An 18826-nucleotide genomic window follows, 5' to 3' on the forward strand; every position below is an offset into this window, starting at 1 on the left:
TTCTTTGTGATCTTACTAGCGGACTAAGGTAATATTTGAGAGTTCATATCCAGCGTTTTCTTAGGCCACCTTAGCTTTGGCTGCCGTCGGGAGGACCAGTAACAGCTCATCATGAGCCCAGTTTTTCTTAATTTTATGTTACTGGCGATTTCCTTTATGTTGCAGCAAAATACTGTGGATCCTCGGGGCAGAATTTTACATAGCCTGGAGCTCTTCTCTTGTGTTGCTGTTGCTCTGTATTTTATCTACTCATAGTGGTATTGCTGGCTGTGGTTTTGGTTCGTTACCTGATGCCTTGACAAGCCTTTATTTATTTACTTATTTTGGTCTGTCCATGTGAATGAGAACTATACTGAAACATTAACTGACCTCAGATAATCAGTATAATGTACCTCATTAGTCGTCTTGAGTGCTCATTATTAATACTATTGATTTGTGATCAAACCAGTTTTTCCTGTCGTGATTTAGGCTTAAAACATTAGTGGTGTGTTCATTTTTAAACGGCTAAGAGAAGATTGGTCAGGGTACCCTTGGGAACACTCAGTCAGATTGGCCTTAATGCGGTAAAGGCATGGTGTTGTGCCCTGTGGAGTGGATTCCCCCACCGCAAGGATCAATGGGGCGCCTGTGTGGCTCAGTCGTTAAGCATCTGCCTTCAGCTCAGGTCATGATCTCAGGGTCCTGGGATCGAGCCCCACATCGGGCTCCCTGCTCAGCAGGAAGCCTGCTTCGCCCTCTCCCACTCCCCCTGCTTGTGTTCCCTCTCTCGCTGTCTGTCAAATAAATAAATAAAATCTAAAAAAATAAATAAATAAATAAAAATTAAAAAAAAATCAATTCAAGAAGTTATGTTTTGAAAAGCAAGTGCTAAAGAAACTTTTTCTCTTACTGAAATGTATAAAGTTTAAATTTGATTTTTAACAATGTAGCATCCAGAAGAGTTTATATCTCCTAATTTCTCATCTGTCCTCAGACAAATGGGAATATATTTTTATTGCCTGTTTTCATCTGTGCTTGAACTTTTACTTTAAAAATCAGGTTGAAAACAAAGTTTAGAAGTGGATATTTTTCTTTCATAACTGGGACAATTATTTTTTAACCATTTTATACCTTCAAGTGGCATATTTCCCGCACCCCCCCCACCCCAATTCCGATGACATCTGGGAGGATTTTCTTCACCTTGTTCTCTTCTTACACTTCCTAGTTAATATTTCACAGCAGCCCATTTAAGGATGTCCCTCAGAGGTTGAACAGCTTCTATGGAATAATCAGGGAAGTGTTCATTTGATTTTACTATTGAGGATTTTATTTACTGATCAGTTGTTGGCGCATAGAGATGCCAGCAGTAGGTTTCATTAACATTTCACCATATTGGGATTCTAAGGTGAGGAGAATGTCAGTTAAGGCCCAGGGGTGCTTGGAAAAGGGTCTCTTGCTCATTGTTAATTATTTAGTGAGTCATTAATCTAATATATGAAAGATGAAGAGAAGTAGCACCCTAGAATTTCCTTTCCTCTACTTACTGCACTCCTTGGATTATAAAGCATTTATCAACATGTTGGAGAATGGTTAGCAGCTTAGAAAATGTGTAGAACTCTGATCATTCTGCCTTTTTTTCCCCTTTGGGGCAGTACTAGGGGAAGTAGTAGGATGGGAGTTTGGGATTTGGATTATTTGTTGCTTCAGTAAAGAGTAAATGGGAGTTGCATTGGTTTTAACTTAAAGGGGGAATTCTTAGCGCATGTGGGCGTGTCAGGCATCATCCAGCATCGGTCAGTGTTTCTGGTCATGCACGCTGCTGGTCCAGGTTGATGCTAAAAGACGTCTTTTTTGTGTCTCATCTCTTTAGCAGGGGGAGCAATCTCAGAACTGTTATGAAGACGCTTGAAGTTCTTCGTTCTTCCCCACTTTGCCATCATGTGGCCTCTGGACACTGTGGTCAGTCATTTGAGATTGACTTTAATTTAAAACAAAGGCCTCTCCCTCCAACCCAGGAGGTGGAAGGAGTGCATCGTATATTTGAATGACGAAGTGAATTATGGAAGAAGAGTACACGGCCCTTCCCTTTCAAGCATAAGTCCAAATAGGCTCTCAGGAATGAGGATTTGTGAAGACATCAAACAGGAGTTTTGACTCATTCAGACTTCAATGCTTAGTTACGTGGCTGGAGAAAAGAGACCAGTTTTGCTCATCTAACTATTGTGCCCAGGATCATTTTGACCTGACATTTCCTATCCTATTTGCCTTCCATCCTCCATGCATGTCCTCGAGTGACTTACTCTCATCTGAAGTTTTGCTGCCGGTATCCTAGAAAAACTTCTGTTGCATATTCTGTCTTCCATTTTTAAACTTAACTCTCTCACCAGATACCTCCTATATTTCCCTATTGTGTACAGAGGATGGGCAGAAAAGAAAGTGCTCGAAAGCTTTCAAGTTTTCAGAAAGGGAAGAAAGATAAGAAAGGCCCCCTCTTCTTGGCATACCCAATTTTGCTCCAGAAGCTGGGCTATAAGAGGGTCAGGGTTTTTCTTTGTTTTCCTTCCATTGCATGTTTTCCTCCAGTAGTGGTTCATTCTCAATAATCATGGTTTTTGAAGATAGCGAGTTTCATCTGTCTGCAGCAAAGAATCATCAGTAGTTCATATTGCTTCACCTGTGCTGGTGTCCAGAGAGGGAAACAAACCAAGGGGTCTCTCCACGAGCTTCTTTTTTATTGGGGTGGGGGAATCTATGCAAGGACTAAAGTCAAACCGTCCACAATCAAAGCAGCAACAACACAGTTCAAATCAAAGATCAAGGAAAAAATTTTTTTTATCGCGTGTGGATCTATGTCCCTTCCCTTTTGTTGTGACATTTTCCCCTTCTTGTATCCCCGCTCCTCCGTACGACATGTTTTCAGTCTCTTCCTTTCTGTGAAAGGTTGCTTAGTTTTTTAAAAAATTTTTTTACTTCCTGCTTCTTGCTTTTGCTGTTCTTTATATACAAAGTAGCAGATAGGATGGACGTGTACATGAGGTGTTTGAAATTCTCTGAGAATTCTCTGAACCCAGAGTCCCAGGTGTGGAGAGGACTCTCTGCAGAGAGCTTTTAGCTGACCTGGGCTGTCATCGGTGCGGCATCCTCCGGGGAGAGTCCCGCCAACAGCTGGGTGCTCCTGTGGGCAGCCCCACACGAGTGGGTTACCTTTGGGATTTTAGGATAGCAATCAAAGTAGACTTACATCAGGAAGAGCCTCTTTCTCCTGCTCCGTCTTTTAGAACCAAAATATTCCGTAGTTGAAGTAAGAGCCCCCCCTGAGTCAGTTGCAAAATGCCTGTATTTTTAGCCGCCACGGCTTTTTTCGGCTTTTTTCCTTAAATGCTCATTTTGTGAATTTCATTTCTTATTTCACATCCTACCAGTGGTTCAGATTGGCAGGTGGCTCACTGGACGGGTTTTTTGTTTTGCACACATTGTTTCCATTCCATTTCTCTGTGGACGTGCACCGCGATCTCGATCTTGCACAAACTGATACAGAAGGTCTCTGCCCTACTTACAGGGGCAGAGTAGCTCGGTGTCCTCTGCCTGTGTGTTGGGATGTTTCTGCCATGTCCGGACACCTCCTCGACTGGCTCCTGAGAAGATCGGCTTCAGCCCTGCCAGATGGTGTCTGGCAGCACTTCCTAATAATTATTTATGCTTTGGGAATTTTTTTCAGCTCCTGAAACCTTCTATCCAGTTTGATTTTTTTCTCAATATGTACAATATATGCGTATTCTCTTTTGTCATTCCTCCCCCCCCATCCGCCCCATCCCGCCATTTCGTTTTTTTAATGTTCCATAGTTTTGTACAAGATGAGACTTAGCCTTGGGTTACTTCTTGCTGAAGCTTTAATGCTTTGTAAATAAAATCGGATGTTTATTAAAGAACAGGTGTGGATGCTGGTTTGTGGACGCTGCTTCTGAAACTCACTAGCCCCTTTAATTTGTAGGACAGGTAATGCAGTTTACTGGACTGATGTTAGATCTTTCTGTGCAAAGATGCAGACCTGGGAGGAGTGGGGGGTGCTTGGGGAGTCCAGAGTTCTGGACAAGATTATAAATGAATGAATCAAGCAAAGAGTTGGTGTTATACCACAAAGATCGTCTAGGAATGATCCCTCTCCAGATTCTTTAATGCCGTAAGTGTGTGTAAGTACTCGGCAGAGGCCACAGTGCTGGGGGATATTCTGGATATTACAAAAACACATTCCTCCCTTCCAAGGATCTTTCTTAAAATGTAAGTACTGTTAAATTCCTCTTTATTTGACTTTTTTTCCCCCCTTAGATTAAATTGCTTTCAAACTCAAAGTCTGTTTAAGTCTTTGGTTTTAATCATTGTCAAATCTGAGTGTCTACCGCTCATTTTTTGTTTGTTTTTTGTTTTTTGTTCTGGGACTAAGAATCTGTCTTTGACGTCATAGCTGTTTCATAGCAACCTTGACCCAAGTGAATGATGAGCTCCTCTGTTCTGTGGAGGTAAGGGAGTAGGCCGAGAGGTGGGCAGGATTATGTATCCCCCCCCAAAAAAACACCTTCAGTGCCCTTGGGAGGGAAGAGTGTCTAGAATGGGGAGAGGGGCTGTATTGGGTATCGCCCCTCTTGCGGATAAACATTTGGATTCTAAAAGGGCAGCTCGGTCCTTGTCTTCATGAATTTTTCATTTCTATTTAAAATTCCTTACCTGTGAACAGTGTTTCACACTTTACAAAGTGTTTTCATGTACAGTTTATCATTTATTGCCCAAAGTGACCCTCCTGAAGTAGGCCAGGTGATCTTAATTTACAAAGGAGGAAATAGAAATTCAGGAAGGATTGATCACTTGGCTTCCAGTCCATAGTTCTTAATTCTTTTTTACAGAAGGGTTTAGGAGCCTTTGAAGTCAATAATAACTTAATGCAAGGTAATCCTCTTTTATTTATTTTTTTAGACCTGGTATTTGATTTCTTGGCCAGATTTAACTGGGGTTTTGAAGCCCTTTAATTTGGATCCTACAGTTCGGAGAGGGGAGGCAGGGGTGAGGAAGAATAGCTTTGCTATGCATTTGAAGTAATTTGGACATTGACTTCAGAAGCTGAAATCTCTTCCATCTTTGTCTTCCCGAGAGGGTGGATTTAAGTTCATTACAAGGGCGTGGACAGAATGAGGACTGGTGAGGTGGTCACCGACAAGCAAGAGCTAGTAAAGCGGCAACGTGGTGACTTTTTCCCTGCCCGTGGCCTCATCTGTCCATAAGGACTGGATTTGTGTTGATCAAGCTGCAGTGTTTCATTGACAACGGGTGCATCCTGTGTTTTGACGCTGAAGGAGAGCTTGTGTCAAGGGAATGAAGTGACGCCATAGAGGATTCACCTGGGACACCTCGGGTGCCGGCTGACGGAGGTGAGACATGAGGACCTCGGCCGCTGGTTTCCTCCTCGGGAGCTTGGTGTTGGCCTTTAGTCTGCCTTTGGTGGTGACTTTACCAAAAACACTGGCCATCCCAAAGAAACTGCAGCAAGCCGTGGGGAAGGTTATTGTCAATGCCACCAGCTGCACGGTCACCTGTGGCCTTGGCTATAAGGAGGAGACCGTCTGCGAGGTGGGCCCTGATGGCGTGAGAAGGAAGTGTACGTCTCAGCGCTTAGAATGTCTGACCAACTGGATCTGTGGGATGCTCCATTTCACCGTTCTCATAGGGAAGGAATTTGAGCTGAGCTGCCTGAGTTCAGACATCCTGGAGGTGGGGAGGGAAGCTTTCCGGTTCACCTGGCGACTTGCTCGCGGTATCATCTCAACTGATGATGAAATCTTCAAACCCTTCCGGGCCAGCTCGCACTTTGTGAGGTTCGAGTCTATTCAGGAGTATGACTCTGGGACATACCGGTGTGATGTGCAGCTGTTAAGAAACTTGAGGTTTGTCAAGAGGCTCTATTTTGGGCTGCGGGTCCTTCCTCCTAACTTGGTGAACCTGAAATTCCATCAGTCCCTTACTGAGCATCAGAAGTTAGTCGATAAGGGCCTGGAAGTGAATCTGGACAATGGTTCTAAGCCTCATGGCCCACCATGGAAAAAGAAGGTGGCTGTAGCTTTGGGAATAGGGATTACCAGTGGAGTAGCTGGTGGTGTGTTGGTGATCATTGCCCTGGGCAGTGGGCTGAGGCTGATCTACAGCAGTACTGTCCTTGAGTCCTTCAGAGCCTCCCTCCGGAAAGGCTGGCTGCCCAGGAACCTGCTGGGCCCGTTCAGGAAGCCAGGCTAGCTTTTTAAAGGAGTATTTGGTGGTCTGATTGTGGCCTGGCTAGGAGGGAGGGCTTCCACCGCCAAAGGAGTGAGAGGGGCAACATCGTGGTAGCGCGATGGGCAGTACTCCAGATGGATCTCTTCCTGATCTTCCTGCCACTAGGCCCCCAGAAAGCCTAACCATAGGCACCGCCGCTGCACCTGGGAAGAGTTCTAGCTTCCGGGTTTGCATTCACTATCTCTTACAACTTCATGCCTCTCCACCTCTGTCCCTTCTGAGCAGTATAATCACATAGAAGGACGTGTTAATAGCTTTTCTAGTGGAAACCTTTTATTCCTCTTCAATAAAAATCATTCATAGTAGCTGCGTGGAGACTAACCTTCTCTACTCTTTAGTTAAAAATCTCTTGCATCTGTTTAAATTGTCCCATAATCTGTCTAGCTTTCCTTTTCCTCCGATTTCTTAGAAGAGACATTGCACACATTGCTTTGTAGGAGGGCATATGCCCTCTTGTGGCGGAGCCAGGGCTGTTAGTAATGACATCTGACCTGGGTATGTTAACAGTCACTAAATGTTAATAAGTTGTCTGCCTCTTCTGTACTCCCTGGGCGAACCCTCTGTGTGTGGTGTTAAATTGATTCCTGGTGGAACACTGGATTCTTCACGTCTGGTAGGCTTCCCCTGAACAGTTCCTCGACTTGCTCCCTGCTCCTATCCTCCTTGCTCTTCCAATGCCCTGAAGCATGTGTTCCTGGAGAATCAAGTGTATTAGTTTCTTCGAGCAGCCAAGGCTGCCCAAGGAATGACTAAGACCTTCCTACCTCCATAGGAAATCAGTCCTAAGACCCTCAGGGGCCATTCAGACTGTGTGAGATGATAAATGGCTTATGGGATTGTCAGGGAAAAGGCTCTTGGCCACCAGCTGAGCTAATTCTGAGAGAATTTGGAGCACTTCTTCCCCTTACTTTTTCTCTAGCTGCAGACGTGGGGTAGATGTGAAGACTTGGACTCTAGTGGTTCTTTCTCTGTGTGTCTGAATCACCCGGATGAGCTTTTAAAGAATGAGATTCCTGAGCCCCAACCCCGAGGATCCTAATAACTCAGTTTAAATTATGGCTAATGGCTCTCTATTATTCTACTGTTAAAAATAATTTCAGGGGCGCCTGGCTGGCTCAGTTGGAGTGTGCGACTCTTGATCTCGGGGTTGAGTTCGACCCCCTATGTTGGGCATAGAACTTAATTAAAAAAACAGTTAAGATAATTTCAATCCCATAGAAAAGTGGAAAGAAAAATTTGATGACAACCCATAGATCCTCTACTTAGATTCACCAGTTGTGAATGTTTTTCTATGTTTATCTTTCTCTCTAAATAGATGCTGATTTTATTGAACCACTTGTGAGTTAGTCACAGACTTTATGACCCTTTACTCCAAAATCATGTACGCATCTGCTAATAAAGACGTTCTCCTGTAGGACTACAGTATCTTCACCCCACCTCAGAAAATTAACAATTCCCTAATCTTACGTATGGTTGATACTTCATCTTCCTGGCTTCTAAAATCTTAAGAGCCTTTTAATTGTTGATCCAGGATCAAGTGAAGCTTCACATGATACATTTGGTTGTTTCTCTTAAGTCTTATTTTACAACAGACCTGCATTTTTGTTGTTGTTGATGACACTGATTTTATCCAAGAGTCAAGCCGGTTGTCTTGGATAGTGACGCACCATCCAGGTTTGTCATGATTGTCCCCCGATTAGATTCCTGAGGAACAGATCTTCCACAGTTTTGACCGTAGCCGCCCGCAAACGGTGTGTGCTCCTTGTATCACCTCAGGCACACGGTGTCAGGGTGACTCACTGCTAACAAGTGTGGTGATTTGGTTAAGGTGCTGACTGCCAGGTCTCTTCAAAGGTGTATATTTTTTCCTCTTGTAATTAGTAATTTGTTGGGGGGGGATACTTTGTGGTATTCCTAATAACCATTAATGCCTTAGAATCCATTCGTGATCCTTGCCTATTGCCTGCCGGGAACTGTAGAATGGCAACGCTAACATGCCCTTCCTTGACTATATTCATTAGCCTGCATTTTTCTGTAAAGAACAGCTGCTCTTTTTATTTTTGAGGATGCTCCATGGATTCTCTTTTTCAGTGAATTATATATAATCCATGACTGTTGTCCTATTTTTGATGTTTAAGTTGTCCCCAATTTTGGCTGGTAGGAATCTCTTCAAGCCAGCTCTTTCCGTCCTTTTGTTGTGGTCCCATTTGACCTGGAGCATGTCCTTGCTTTCTAGAACAACAAGATGCCTCAGATCCACATTTGGACTTTGTTTTCTCCAAACCCAAACCTTTCTCCAAGGGATTCTGGTTCCCTTTTAGTGCGGGGAGTAGTATTCAGGAGGCAAGATCTGGGTGCTAGGTGTGCTCACGGCCACTGGGGAGTCATGCCCTTAGGCCCTTTCAGTGTCCCCGATACACAGAGATCACGAGTTCAGAGCGTCTCTGTTTTTCAGAGTGGGAGGGCGCGACGAGAGCGATGCTGTGCCTGGAAGGGCAGGAGGGAGGGCATCACCTAGGGCCTCAGTTCAGGGCCGGGCGGTTTGCTCAGGCACTCGGGAGAGCGCTTGCTGGTCTTGAGGATAAAGGAGTGTCTTTGGTCTAATGAACTCAGTACGGCATGGCTGAGGAGGGGGGTGGCTGACGGGGGCAGATCCCCATTTTACAGCCACAGAGCCAGACCCGAGGCAGGGGGTGAGGAGCTCGGCCAGCGCCCGTCGCAAGCCAGCAGGACGCGTGCAGTGGGAGCCTGTGGAGCTCTGGCTCACAGCCCTCTGTGCTTGGGGCTCTGAAATTTTGGCTCTGAGACCGTAAAGGGATTGAACAGGAGGAGGAAAACAAACACCCCAAACCCTCCGATGTGTCCGTAAAGGCAGGAACTCCGTCCAGTTCATTGAATTCTGTGCATGTGATCTGCCTCTGGAGGGAGGGTGAACCACACGCTGACGAAAATTTGGGTTTCAGACTGGCCGGTGCTCCCAGCAGCCCCTCTGGGTGCAAGGTGGAAGGGATTAGCCCACCGTCCTGCTGCCCTCGGGCCGGCACCTCTTGGGGGCTCCCCGTCGGCCCTGGGCATGTAGCTCAGCCCCGAGGGGGCAGGGGCTCTGCTCACCCTCGTCTCCCTCTTCCCGGACAGGGGCGCCAGGGCGCAGTCGGCACGGAGCCCTGCCTGTTCTGCACCGAAAGACTCGAGCACTCGCAGGGCTGTGCATATGTGTCAACCGTGCGCGTGTGTCTCGGATGTAAGGGAGGCCTGATGAGTGTGTGTTGAGTGCAGGAGAGGATGTGGCCGCTGTCAAATGTGAGTAGGGATTCACAGCCTCCTGGCACCCTCTTGCTAGGTGCGGGTCACTGTGTCCCTGCGGGGGGGAAGGCTTCCCTTTGGTACCGTTGAGTCACTGCTGTCAAACGTCTGAAAAGCCAGGGAAGCCTGAAGCACCGTTTGCGCCCCTGTGCTGGGTAGAGCCCGCGCGGGTTCTGCTTGGGCCTGCCTTACAGTTCCTTGGCCTCATTCTCCCCTGTCCCAGGCCTGCGCGACGCAGGAGGGGACTGTGTGCTGTGACTTCCTTCGAGCTGACCGTGTAAAGGGGGGCGGGCGCTGGTGACCGGCCTGGGCCAGAGAACAGGACGGACCGTGCGCTCTAGCCTGATGATAAACACCCACAGCAGGTGCCCACTGCCCCAGCACGTTGAGAAATCATCTTTATTTAAGAACTGCTTGCTACCAGAGTCAATAAATAACTACCATCAGAAGTACAAGAGAGACGAACAATAGGCCAGTGGAAGTGGTTCCATTTCAACAAGAACGGGGTCGAGTCAGGGGGGTCTGATGGAGCCCTAGCCCTCGCCCAGCCGTGAGCCTGTGAGCCTGCAGGCCCTGGATGGGGCTGGGTAAGTTGGAGTCTGGGGGCCAAGGCAGGGTGCACCCCATCGAAGGGCGCTAGGCTCCCTGGGGCTCTAGGCAAAGTTATCTGGCCTATTTTTTCCCCCCTCTCCAGTTTCCCTTTATTCTCCTGCCTTCTCAAAGCCTATGACCATATATACAGCTACCAGGCCCCTCTTCCCATGCAGCTTTTAGAAGTCCCTTACAGATGCCCATCTAATCCCTCACACCCCTCCAGGAGCCTCTCGGGCAACCTTGTTCATCCCAGGACGAAGCCCCGCTTAGGTCTGACCTGGGGAAACGGCACCACACCTGGGCCTCGGAACCAGGTTTGAGGCTACCCCTAGCCCGCCAGCACTACCCTCTGGTTGGCGGTCACATTCTGAGCCAGGAAGAGAAAAGAGAGTCCTCTAGGTGGGGAGGAGATGAAAGGGAGTGAAACATCCTTAGCCAGCTTGGGTTCTTGCCCTGAGGAGGCTCCATGGCCCCTGGGGCTGCCAAGAGGCACTGTCTGCCGCCAAGGAGTGCCCGAGGTGAGCCTCCCCACTTCGTGACAGTGACTGTGGTCACTACACCTATGGGAAGGGGCCACGGCGGGAAGGAGTGCCAAGACTCTTCCTGTGCTGACTGCAGAATCGCGGTCCTGCAAGGACACTCAACAGCATCTCCTCACCCTCCAGACTTCACCGGGCTTAGACCCCAGACCGACAGCTGTCAGAATTCCCCAGAGGCCCCTAGAAGAGGAAGCAGCCTCTTCATCCCTCATCCCGGGCTCTCCCTGCTGAAGCTCTTCCTGATGTTGGACCTCCGATTCTGTTATTTTATCAAAAGAAAAAGAGCCCCTCCTCATGGCTTTTCCGTTCCCCGGCCCATCTCTGTCATTTGACGACCTGAATGCAAGTGGATAGCCTGACCTTGCTGGCCCCCAAGACCCGAGCTGGAGAGAGCTCCTGTCTGCCTGAGGGCAAGGTATACATCGAGACTGTTAGAGCAACAAGGACCAAGTAGCCAAGACCAGGGGGCAGAGGGCCCTGTAGGCTGAGCCCAAACGTAGGCAGAATGGAGAGACTGTTCCCCGCAGCCCTGAGGCCGTGTCTGCAGGCTGTCTCTGTCCCTAGTCCTCAAGGCACTTACTGGCCACTAAGCTGTGGGTAAAGGACTTCTTTGTGGCTGTCCCCCTTGTCGCCTCCTCTGGGGCTTGGTGTGTGGGAGAGGAGAGATCCAGAATTGAGTACTGACCACAGCAGGGGCGAGACTCAGCCTATGTGAGCAGAGAAGGTGGAAATCAGAGGCCCCCCGGGCAGGAAGGGGCTCTTCTGTGTAAGCCACCTCAGCTGGGGGCTATTCTATTTTATGCGCTTGCATGTCCTGCAGTCACCCACTGTCTTACTGAACCCGAATCCGTCCTCTGCCTGACATCTGAGGCTGCAGGTGCATGAGTTTCCAGACAGCTCTGCATCCCCCGGACAAGTTCTGGTGAGGTTTTCCTGGGCTGAGTTTTCCTAGTTAAAAGCCCTTGCTAGGTTTTCCAGACAGTCTGCTCTCCTCCCCTTTGCCAAGGGGCCTCATTAGAACTAAGGTTCTTAGTCACGAGTGCCTTTTGCCTGAAGCAAGCTCAGGGACCTCAGCCTCCCGCTCCCTGTTGGGCCCCGTGCACAGCGGCTCATCCTTCCCGCCCCAGCATCTACACACCCGTCCTCCTGCTTCCCCTGCCACAGCCCGAGGCAGTGAGGAAAGACTCAGCTAAGCCTTAGAAGAAGGTTTTTTTTTTTGTTTTTTACCCTCAGCATCCCCTTTCTGATAGAGCTGGGGACAGGCGGGATCCCAGCCACGGGGGACCAGGAAGGGTGCTAGACCATTTGGGGTCTCTGTGTTCAGCGTGTGGTCACTTAGCTGAGCCCCCAGCACCTCGCCTAGGGGGAGGGGAGGATGGATAGGAGCAGGTGAGGAGGGTTTGGTCAGTGGCTCCAGGGAGGCGGTCCCGGGCCGGGGCCGGAGTGGTGGGTGCTGCGGTGGCCCGGAGAAGTGTGAGCTGACATTTTAACAAAATTGTAGCCGGTAAACATCAACAGAAACCTGCCCAGGAAAACAGAGCAGGACTTAAAAGTTAAAAACCCATAACCAAATAGAGCTCTAACTGTAAACTACAGGAGCCAGGCTCTGGGGTCCTCCACAGGCCTGTCCCTTACGAGATGCCTGTCTCGCTGCTCCCGTAAGTGAAGGGCCACCTGTCAGAGCATGGGCTTTGGGGTTTCTTGGTTGTGTCAGCACTGCTGCCTGGGTTTGGGGAATCCCTGTCCTTGCTTTGGCCCCTTGGAGCCAGGGTAAGGGCAGCAGGGGGCTTCAAGCCAGCACTGCATGTCGAGGGCCCCGCAGAAGTTCGGCTTGGAAGGCGAAGGACCGACGTCTCCTGGCATTGGCCCATGCCTCGGGCGGGGACCCAGCCATGCCGGTCACCCCACGATGACCCACCTGAACCTCCTGAAGCAGAATTGTCCTAGCCCACCACCTTTCTTAAGACCTTCTTAACCAGGCCATAGCCGTTCGGCGCTGCCGCCTTCCTCTGGACAGACAGCCCGGAAGAGGAAGGTAGGACAGGCTGTGTGACCTTGGGAAGTCCCTCACTCTTCCGTTTCCTCATCTGTAAAGTGAGGGGCTAGGGCAGGTCGAGCTCGAAAGCCTCCTCCAGCTCTGTTGTCCCGTGACTGGGAATGTACCCAGAGCACATGATTTATTAATGCCTTTTTCTCCGGGGGAAATGCAAAAGAGCAGTCGGAGGTGGCCTGGGCTACAAGTCTGGTCAGGTGGCCCAGGGCATTCCTGGGAGCAGGCAGGGCCGCAGGTATCCTTGGCCCTTCTGGGAAGACTCCCGACTGCAGAATGCACAGAACTGAGGCCGCCTCCCTGTCCCCAGGCTGTGCGAGTCAGTGCTGGAGAGCGGCGGGCCCGGGGCCCGCAGGCCCAGTGGGAGGCAGGGGGTGGGCGCATGAGCCGGGTCTCCCATCTCCTGCCTACACCCTGGAGGGGCTGTGCTGGATGGGTTTTGGTGGGGTGGGGGGACCTCCCCAAGATAAGCCCTTTAGTCACTCGGCCACCGGTGGTGGCTTCTGTCACTCTGGGGGTGACAGGGTCAGGTTGGCAGTGTTGGCTAAGACAGCAGCATCACCTGCCTTGGGACTATGCCTCAGGCCAAGTCTGGTGCCCCTTTCTACCCAGTGTCCCAGCCTCTCAATCCCTTTGAGCTCCCACCCTCAGCAGTCTGGAGTATCATCCCCCCAAGCTGCAGGGACTCAGGCTCCTGGCCTTGGACTCTGGCGCACTGGTTTTCAGCCACCTGGGTAGGTGGCAGGGGCCTCTAGGGGGCATCGAGGACAATGTCAGGGTCCAGCTGTGCGGCCCCTGGGGAAAGTAGGGGAGTTTTTGGTCCTGGGTCTGGCTCTATCCTTAGACTGAGGGACGTTGATGTTTATGCTTTGTCCTACTGCAGCCCATTGGTGTCCAGTGTTCCCACTGGGCCAGGCACTCTGCTCCCAGGGGGCGGAGTGCGTCTGCGGGACCAGAGCGCCATCTTCCCCGATGTGCCGATACGTGTTTCAAACCCCCTTCTTCCCATGGGCCTGTTCCTTCCGTCCAGGCGCCCCAGAGGGCCCAGGCATAGGGCTCAGTATCATCATGGAAGTTACTGCCTGGTGTCTTTTGATTTAAAGAAAAAGAAATCCTTGCACAGGTTCTATCCTGTGGCAGAATATGAAATATCCTACCTCCTACAAAAAAGGGCACTGTTTAAAATAGGTACTGAAAGCCAGCCATTCTCAGGCCCTGTGTTGGGCCACCTTGGCATCAGGAAGGGGCCAGGGCCAGCTGGCTGTGTCCATCAGAGGCGGGGGTCCAGCTGTGGCAGAGAGGGAGGGGTGCCAAGATCAGAGCTCCAGGTAGCCTGCGAGGACCAGAATCGCCATCAATGAGGAGAGAATGGTGCCAGGATGTGGGGCCGGGCTGATTGCAGAGTTCTCTACCATCATGCTTGTGCCTGAAACCAGCAGGTGGAAAAGTGGGGCTGTGTCCGCTGGGCTTGGGGCCAGCCTGCCCCCGACCCACCCCCAGGACAGGATCCAAACCTTGGCTAAGGAGACTCGGGGAGGGCAGCTTCAGGGCTGGGAGGTGTTCTCAGCCCTGCTCCTACAGCATTTTGTAAGACCTTTGCTTCTGCAGTCTCGAGACCGGCCCTGTACCCCGTGAAGGGAGCTCACTCCTCCCTGGCCCTCAGGGATGTGTGGGGGTGGGGGACAGGTGGTGGGGAGGGCCGTGCCAGGACTCGGTTACACTCGGTTCCTGCCTCCCTTCCTCTTTCCCCTGGGGGTCTGGCTGAGTTGGGGTTGTTTTGGGTGGGAATGGTTCCTTCATCAAGCATCCGGACGGACCCTGATGCTCCTGGGGGATAAGGTGGGGAAGAGACAGCACCTCCATTCCTCACAATGTGGACTTCTGCTGGGGTCCCATCCCCTCCAGGCCCTGTGGTCCGAATCTGCACCAGGGCATGGCTGATGTCTTCCGGAACGGCAATGTCTATCCAGTTCCTGCTGGTGAGGTGGAGCGTGGGAGTCGGGTGTAAGTCATTCTGGTACAGCATCTGTGGGGAGGAGGTTAGCCAAGGTAGAGTTTACTTACAGCCTCTGATTCTTTTCCCCAGCTCTGGGCACTGGGAGGTGCCCATTCGGTGCTGGTCCTCACCTTTCCTGTTGCCCGTTGGCCCGGACCAGGCTCTTGAACAAGCTCCTCACTGGTGGGAGGGAAGCTTGCAAGCAGCTGAACCAGCTTTGCAGACTCCTTAGGCTGGAAGGACCCTCAGACTTCACCTAGTCCATCGCCGCCCCCTTGAGCCCTGTCTTCCCACCATCCTCCCTTCAGCCCCTTTTCTTCTGTCTCGGCTGCAAGCTACCTATATTTTGTGTCTCCGACAATCCCAAACTCTGCTTACGTCTGACTCGGAGCCCTCTTGCTCCACACTGCAGCTCCCTCTGTCCCCTGGAAATTCAGAGGCGCTGTGCCCGACCACTCAGTGCCTGGTGGAGCCCTTCCTTACCTTATAGCCTGTGACTGCAGACTCATTTCGGAGAGGAACCACAGGATCCCACTTGATACTAAGACTGGAGCTTGAGAAAGTCCAGGAGATGTTGCCAGGAGGGCGCTGTGGGGCTGCCGGAGGAGGGAGAAAATTGAGAAATGTTCCCAATGTTTCCTCCCCAGCCGCCCCCTTGCCTTAGCTGGTCTTTTTCTAGGTGTCTGCCCACAGCCGTTAAACCCAGAACATTCTATCACAGCTACCTAAGAAACAAACCTCATGAAAACCCAAAGGCTGGAGAAGGGAGAGGTGCTTCAGAGGCCATGAATTCTCCCTATTTTCTTTAGTCTTGCTGTCTTGTATCTGTCCAGCCCGGGGCTACTGGGCTAGAACATTAGTCTTATCAAAGGGGAGAGAGTGGTCCTAGAGGCCCTCCCACCCCCAGGGGACAGACTCACGGGGCTTCATGGTGGTGGCATCAGCAGAAGGGCTGGCGGGCCCAGTGCCTGCCCGGTTGTAGGCCCGCACGGTCACGTGGTACTTGGTGTTGGGGTGCAGGCCAGTGACTCGGGCACTGGTGTCCAGCCCGGCTGTCCTCACTCGGTCAGCGGCTGCTTCTTTGTCGCCGGCCTTCCAGTAGCGGAGCTGAAGGGGGCAGGGGGACCCGTAGGGTCAGCAGCCAAGCCCACACCTCAGGGCGAGCCTGACCCTGGCCCTGGCCACCGACATCCTGTTCCTCTCCTGCTCCCTCTGGTCCTCCTGACCCAGTCTCGGGTCTCAGAACCCGGACACTAGGTCATGAGCTCCAAGACAGCAGGGACACGTGCGCGTCGCTGCCGGCTTGCTGGCGCCCCGCAGAGAGCCCAGGCAGGACTGGCTCTAGGCAAGCACTTCCCTTCAAGCCTGTCCACAGCTCAGTCTTCGGCTCTGGGCTCTGGGCGTCAGCCACAGGGGCTTGGCTAGGGCTGCCTCCCCAGGGCCGCCCAGACTGTGGCAATTCCCCACGTCAGTGAATGAGTGATCCCAGGAGGAGCGACCATTGAGCTGTGAGGTGCCCCAGCCCCCCTTCCTCTCCCAGGTCCCAGGTCAGTGCTCACCTCATACCCCAGGAGGATGCCATTCATGTCCTGCTGCACGGGTTCCCAGGTCACGTTCATCTCTGAAGATGAGACCCCCTTGGCCCAGACCTTGGTAGGGGCCACCCTGGGCTCTGGGGACCGATACAGAATGGGTTTGGATTCCCCGGGGCCTCCCTGTGTCCTACAGAGACGCTGCCAACCGGGACTGCCCTTGCTTAGAATTTTCTAGAGCGCAGGGCCCTGGATGAAGGCCACGAGGGGGTTCCCGCAGCATCCCCCAGGCCCGCTTCTCTTCCCAGAGAGCCCCCCTCCTCCTTCCCCTCGCCTGAGCGGGAGACAGGGTAGCCAGGGCTGGGAATGAGGCCAGCGGCCCGCCCGACCGCCCGGGGTGAGCAGCACCCTCCGCACGCACACCCCACGGCCCGGAGGCGGGGGCGGGGGCGGGCCCGGGGAGGGGCGCACCTTCCTCGGCGGAGTACACCAGCGCCGTGAGGCTCTCGGGCCCTTCCCCGCGCCGGTTGTAGCTGCGGATCTTGACCTCGAAGGGCGTGTAGGGCCGGACGCTGTCGTTGCTGTAGACGAAGTGCTGGGTGTGGGCGCCGGGCACCCGGGCGGTTTGCCAGCGGCCGCTGCCCTGCCTGCGGAAGGACAGCAGGTAGCCGAAGCCGTCTCCGTTCTGGTACTCCCGCGACATGGGCTGGGGGGCAAGAGCGTGGCGTGGGCGAGGGGCCGCCGGGCGTTCGCCTGCCCGGCCTCCGGCCCCACGCAGCCTCGGCCAAGCGGCGCAGCCCCGGGGCTTGGGGCGGGTGGGGGAGTCCTGCAGTGAGTGCGGGGGGGGGGGGGGAGGGGATGCGGCCCGCCCCCACTCGGGGCCGCACAGCGGCTCTGTCTGGGTCCTTTCTACACGCAGCGCAAATCTGGAGATGCGTGGGGACGGGTGGGGGGCAGGACGTGTCCCTCCAGAGAGCTTGGAGGCACGGTTCTGCCTCTGTCCCTTCAGCTTACCGTCCAGTTGACGATGAGCTCTCCGGGGGCTCCACCCCCTCCGCTGAGTCCCGAGGGTGCCACCGAGGGGGCTGTCAGGGCAAAGGGACACAGATGTGGCTTGTGAATGGACCGTGACGGGGCACAAGCCTCACGTCCATGCCTGTGCAGTAGACTAGGATGGGGACACCCCTTCACACTGGCCCTAGTTTTGTCCTCCAACAGGCCCTCTGGACGTGGGCTCTGGAGTCAAGGGAGACCTGACATCAAGTCCCACCTCTGCCACTTACTAGCTGTGTGTCCCTGGGCAAGTTACTTAACCTCTCTGAGCCTGAGTGCCCTCTCCGTAAGATGAGGATAATAATGTTTCTCTCAAAGGGCTCTAAGAAGAATAAAATCCAACACAATGGTGCCTAGCTCATGTACCAGTCCATGCTCCGTAATAGTTGATGCTCCATAAATGACCTTTGTCTTCTCTCCTGTCAGTTTGAACTAAATAAAAGAGACCAACTCCAGTTTGTTCTAAAATGAGGGGAATAAATCATCTGGAACTGCAGTTAATGCAAAAAATATTTCTTTTGGGTTGCAGGGGGGTTTATTATTACTTTTCTCTTCATGGCAGATTTAATTTCCTAATTGTCTCTAGTATTCAACAAAGCTGATATTAAAACAAGACTATTTAATTAGATCACGAGTCTTGGCAGGGGGTAACTTGGCTGAGCGACAAAATAGTTCCACAGAGAATCCAGCAAGGGGAAACTTACCACTTGATTCTGATGTCAGTAGTTTAGGGCCTTGTAATGTGCAAGGGGTGCTTAACCACACTGCCCATGTGATCCTGTGAGGTGGGCATTCTTATCACCTTTGTCAAGTGGAAAGACCAAGGCCCAGAGCAGTTGAGTGACTTGCCTAAGGTCACACAGCTAATAAATGGCACAGTTCAAATTTGAACTCAACTCTTCTGGTTTCAAAATCCATCATCTTTCTTCTGCACCCTAGCTGTCTTTTGCTCACCAACTCCTGGGATACCAGAATGAAGGAGACCACTCCCCTCCCTTCATTTGTCTCTCTAAGAAGTTCAACCAAAGAAGGGGCTTTTTCTGGAATTCCTTACTCTGGAGAGGTACCGGTTAAAAATGTTGACTGATTGGGGAGTTGGCCTGGGGCATATGGGAAACCATGTTTAAGGGACACAGGGAGGCAGACCCTTACTACACATGGGAGGGGGGAAGCCTGGGTGGCCGGGGAAAGGGAGACGGGGTCCTGATTCCATGTTGCCCATCTCAGGACCCCAAGGCTCTCGTTCTGGACCTTCAGCTGTGAAAGTCTCAGAGGGTGGGCAGGTGCCTCTCCTGGCTTCTCTCTCCTTCCTTCCCCACTCAAGATGTGACACCTACCTGCCTTTCAGGGAGGCTTGTGGGAAGATTGTCCCATTTACCTGCTCTGAAGGATTTAGAGACACGGACTGCTTCCCTACACACACACACACACACACACACACACACACACACACACACACACA

The 18826-nt window shown here is 51.8% G+C and overlaps 3 protein-coding genes across 3 annotated transcripts in view; 2 read left to right on the top strand and 1 right to left on the bottom strand.

Moving 5' to 3' along the window:
• RBBP5 (RB binding protein 5, histone lysine methyltransferase complex subunit) overlaps positions 1-3863 on the top strand; it is a 38369-nt gene extending 34506 nt beyond the window's left edge. Inside the window, exon 14 of the mRNA XM_044916317.1 lies at positions 1850-3863. Coding sequence (XP_044772252.1) covers positions 1850-1878 — 29 coding nt within the window. The 3' untranslated portion in view covers positions 1879-3863. The remainder of the gene's footprint in view (positions 1-1849) is intronic.
• Positions 3864-5406: 1543 nt separating this feature from the next.
• Positions 5407-6258, top strand: TMEM81 (transmembrane protein 81). The gene has a single exon (XM_021686575.1). It carries the CDS (start codon positions 5407-5409, stop codon positions 6256-6258), a length of 852 nt encoding a protein of 283 aa, XP_021542250.1.
• A 7841-nt stretch (positions 6259-14099) lies between these two features.
• CNTN2 (contactin 2) overlaps positions 14100-18826 on the bottom strand; it is an 18532-nt gene continuing 13805 nt past the window's right edge. Inside the window, exons 16-22 of the mRNA XM_021686609.2 lie at positions 17326-17396; positions 16783-17017; positions 16339-16451; positions 15700-15886; positions 15263-15375; positions 14641-14809; positions 14100-14209 (exon numbers count right to left, since the gene is read on the bottom strand). Coding sequence (XP_021542284.2) covers positions 14100-14209; positions 14641-14809; positions 15263-15375; positions 15700-15886; positions 16339-16451; positions 16783-17017; positions 17326-17396 — 998 coding nt within the window. The remainder of the gene's footprint in view (positions 14210-14640; positions 14810-15262; positions 15376-15699; positions 15887-16338; positions 16452-16782; positions 17018-17325; positions 17397-18826) is intronic.

Source organism: Neomonachus schauinslandi, chromosome 6, assembly GCF_002201575.2.
Source record: "Neomonachus schauinslandi chromosome 6, ASM220157v2, whole genome shotgun sequence".
NCBI classification, from domain to species: domain Eukaryota; kingdom Metazoa; phylum Chordata; class Mammalia; order Carnivora; family Phocidae; genus Neomonachus; species Neomonachus schauinslandi.

Excerpts from the sequence above, each read along its gene's own strand:
- TMEM81 (XM_021686575.1), top strand. The coding sequence starts at position 5,407 with ATGAGGACCTCGGCCGCTGGTTTCCTCCTCGGGAGCTTGGTGTTGGCC.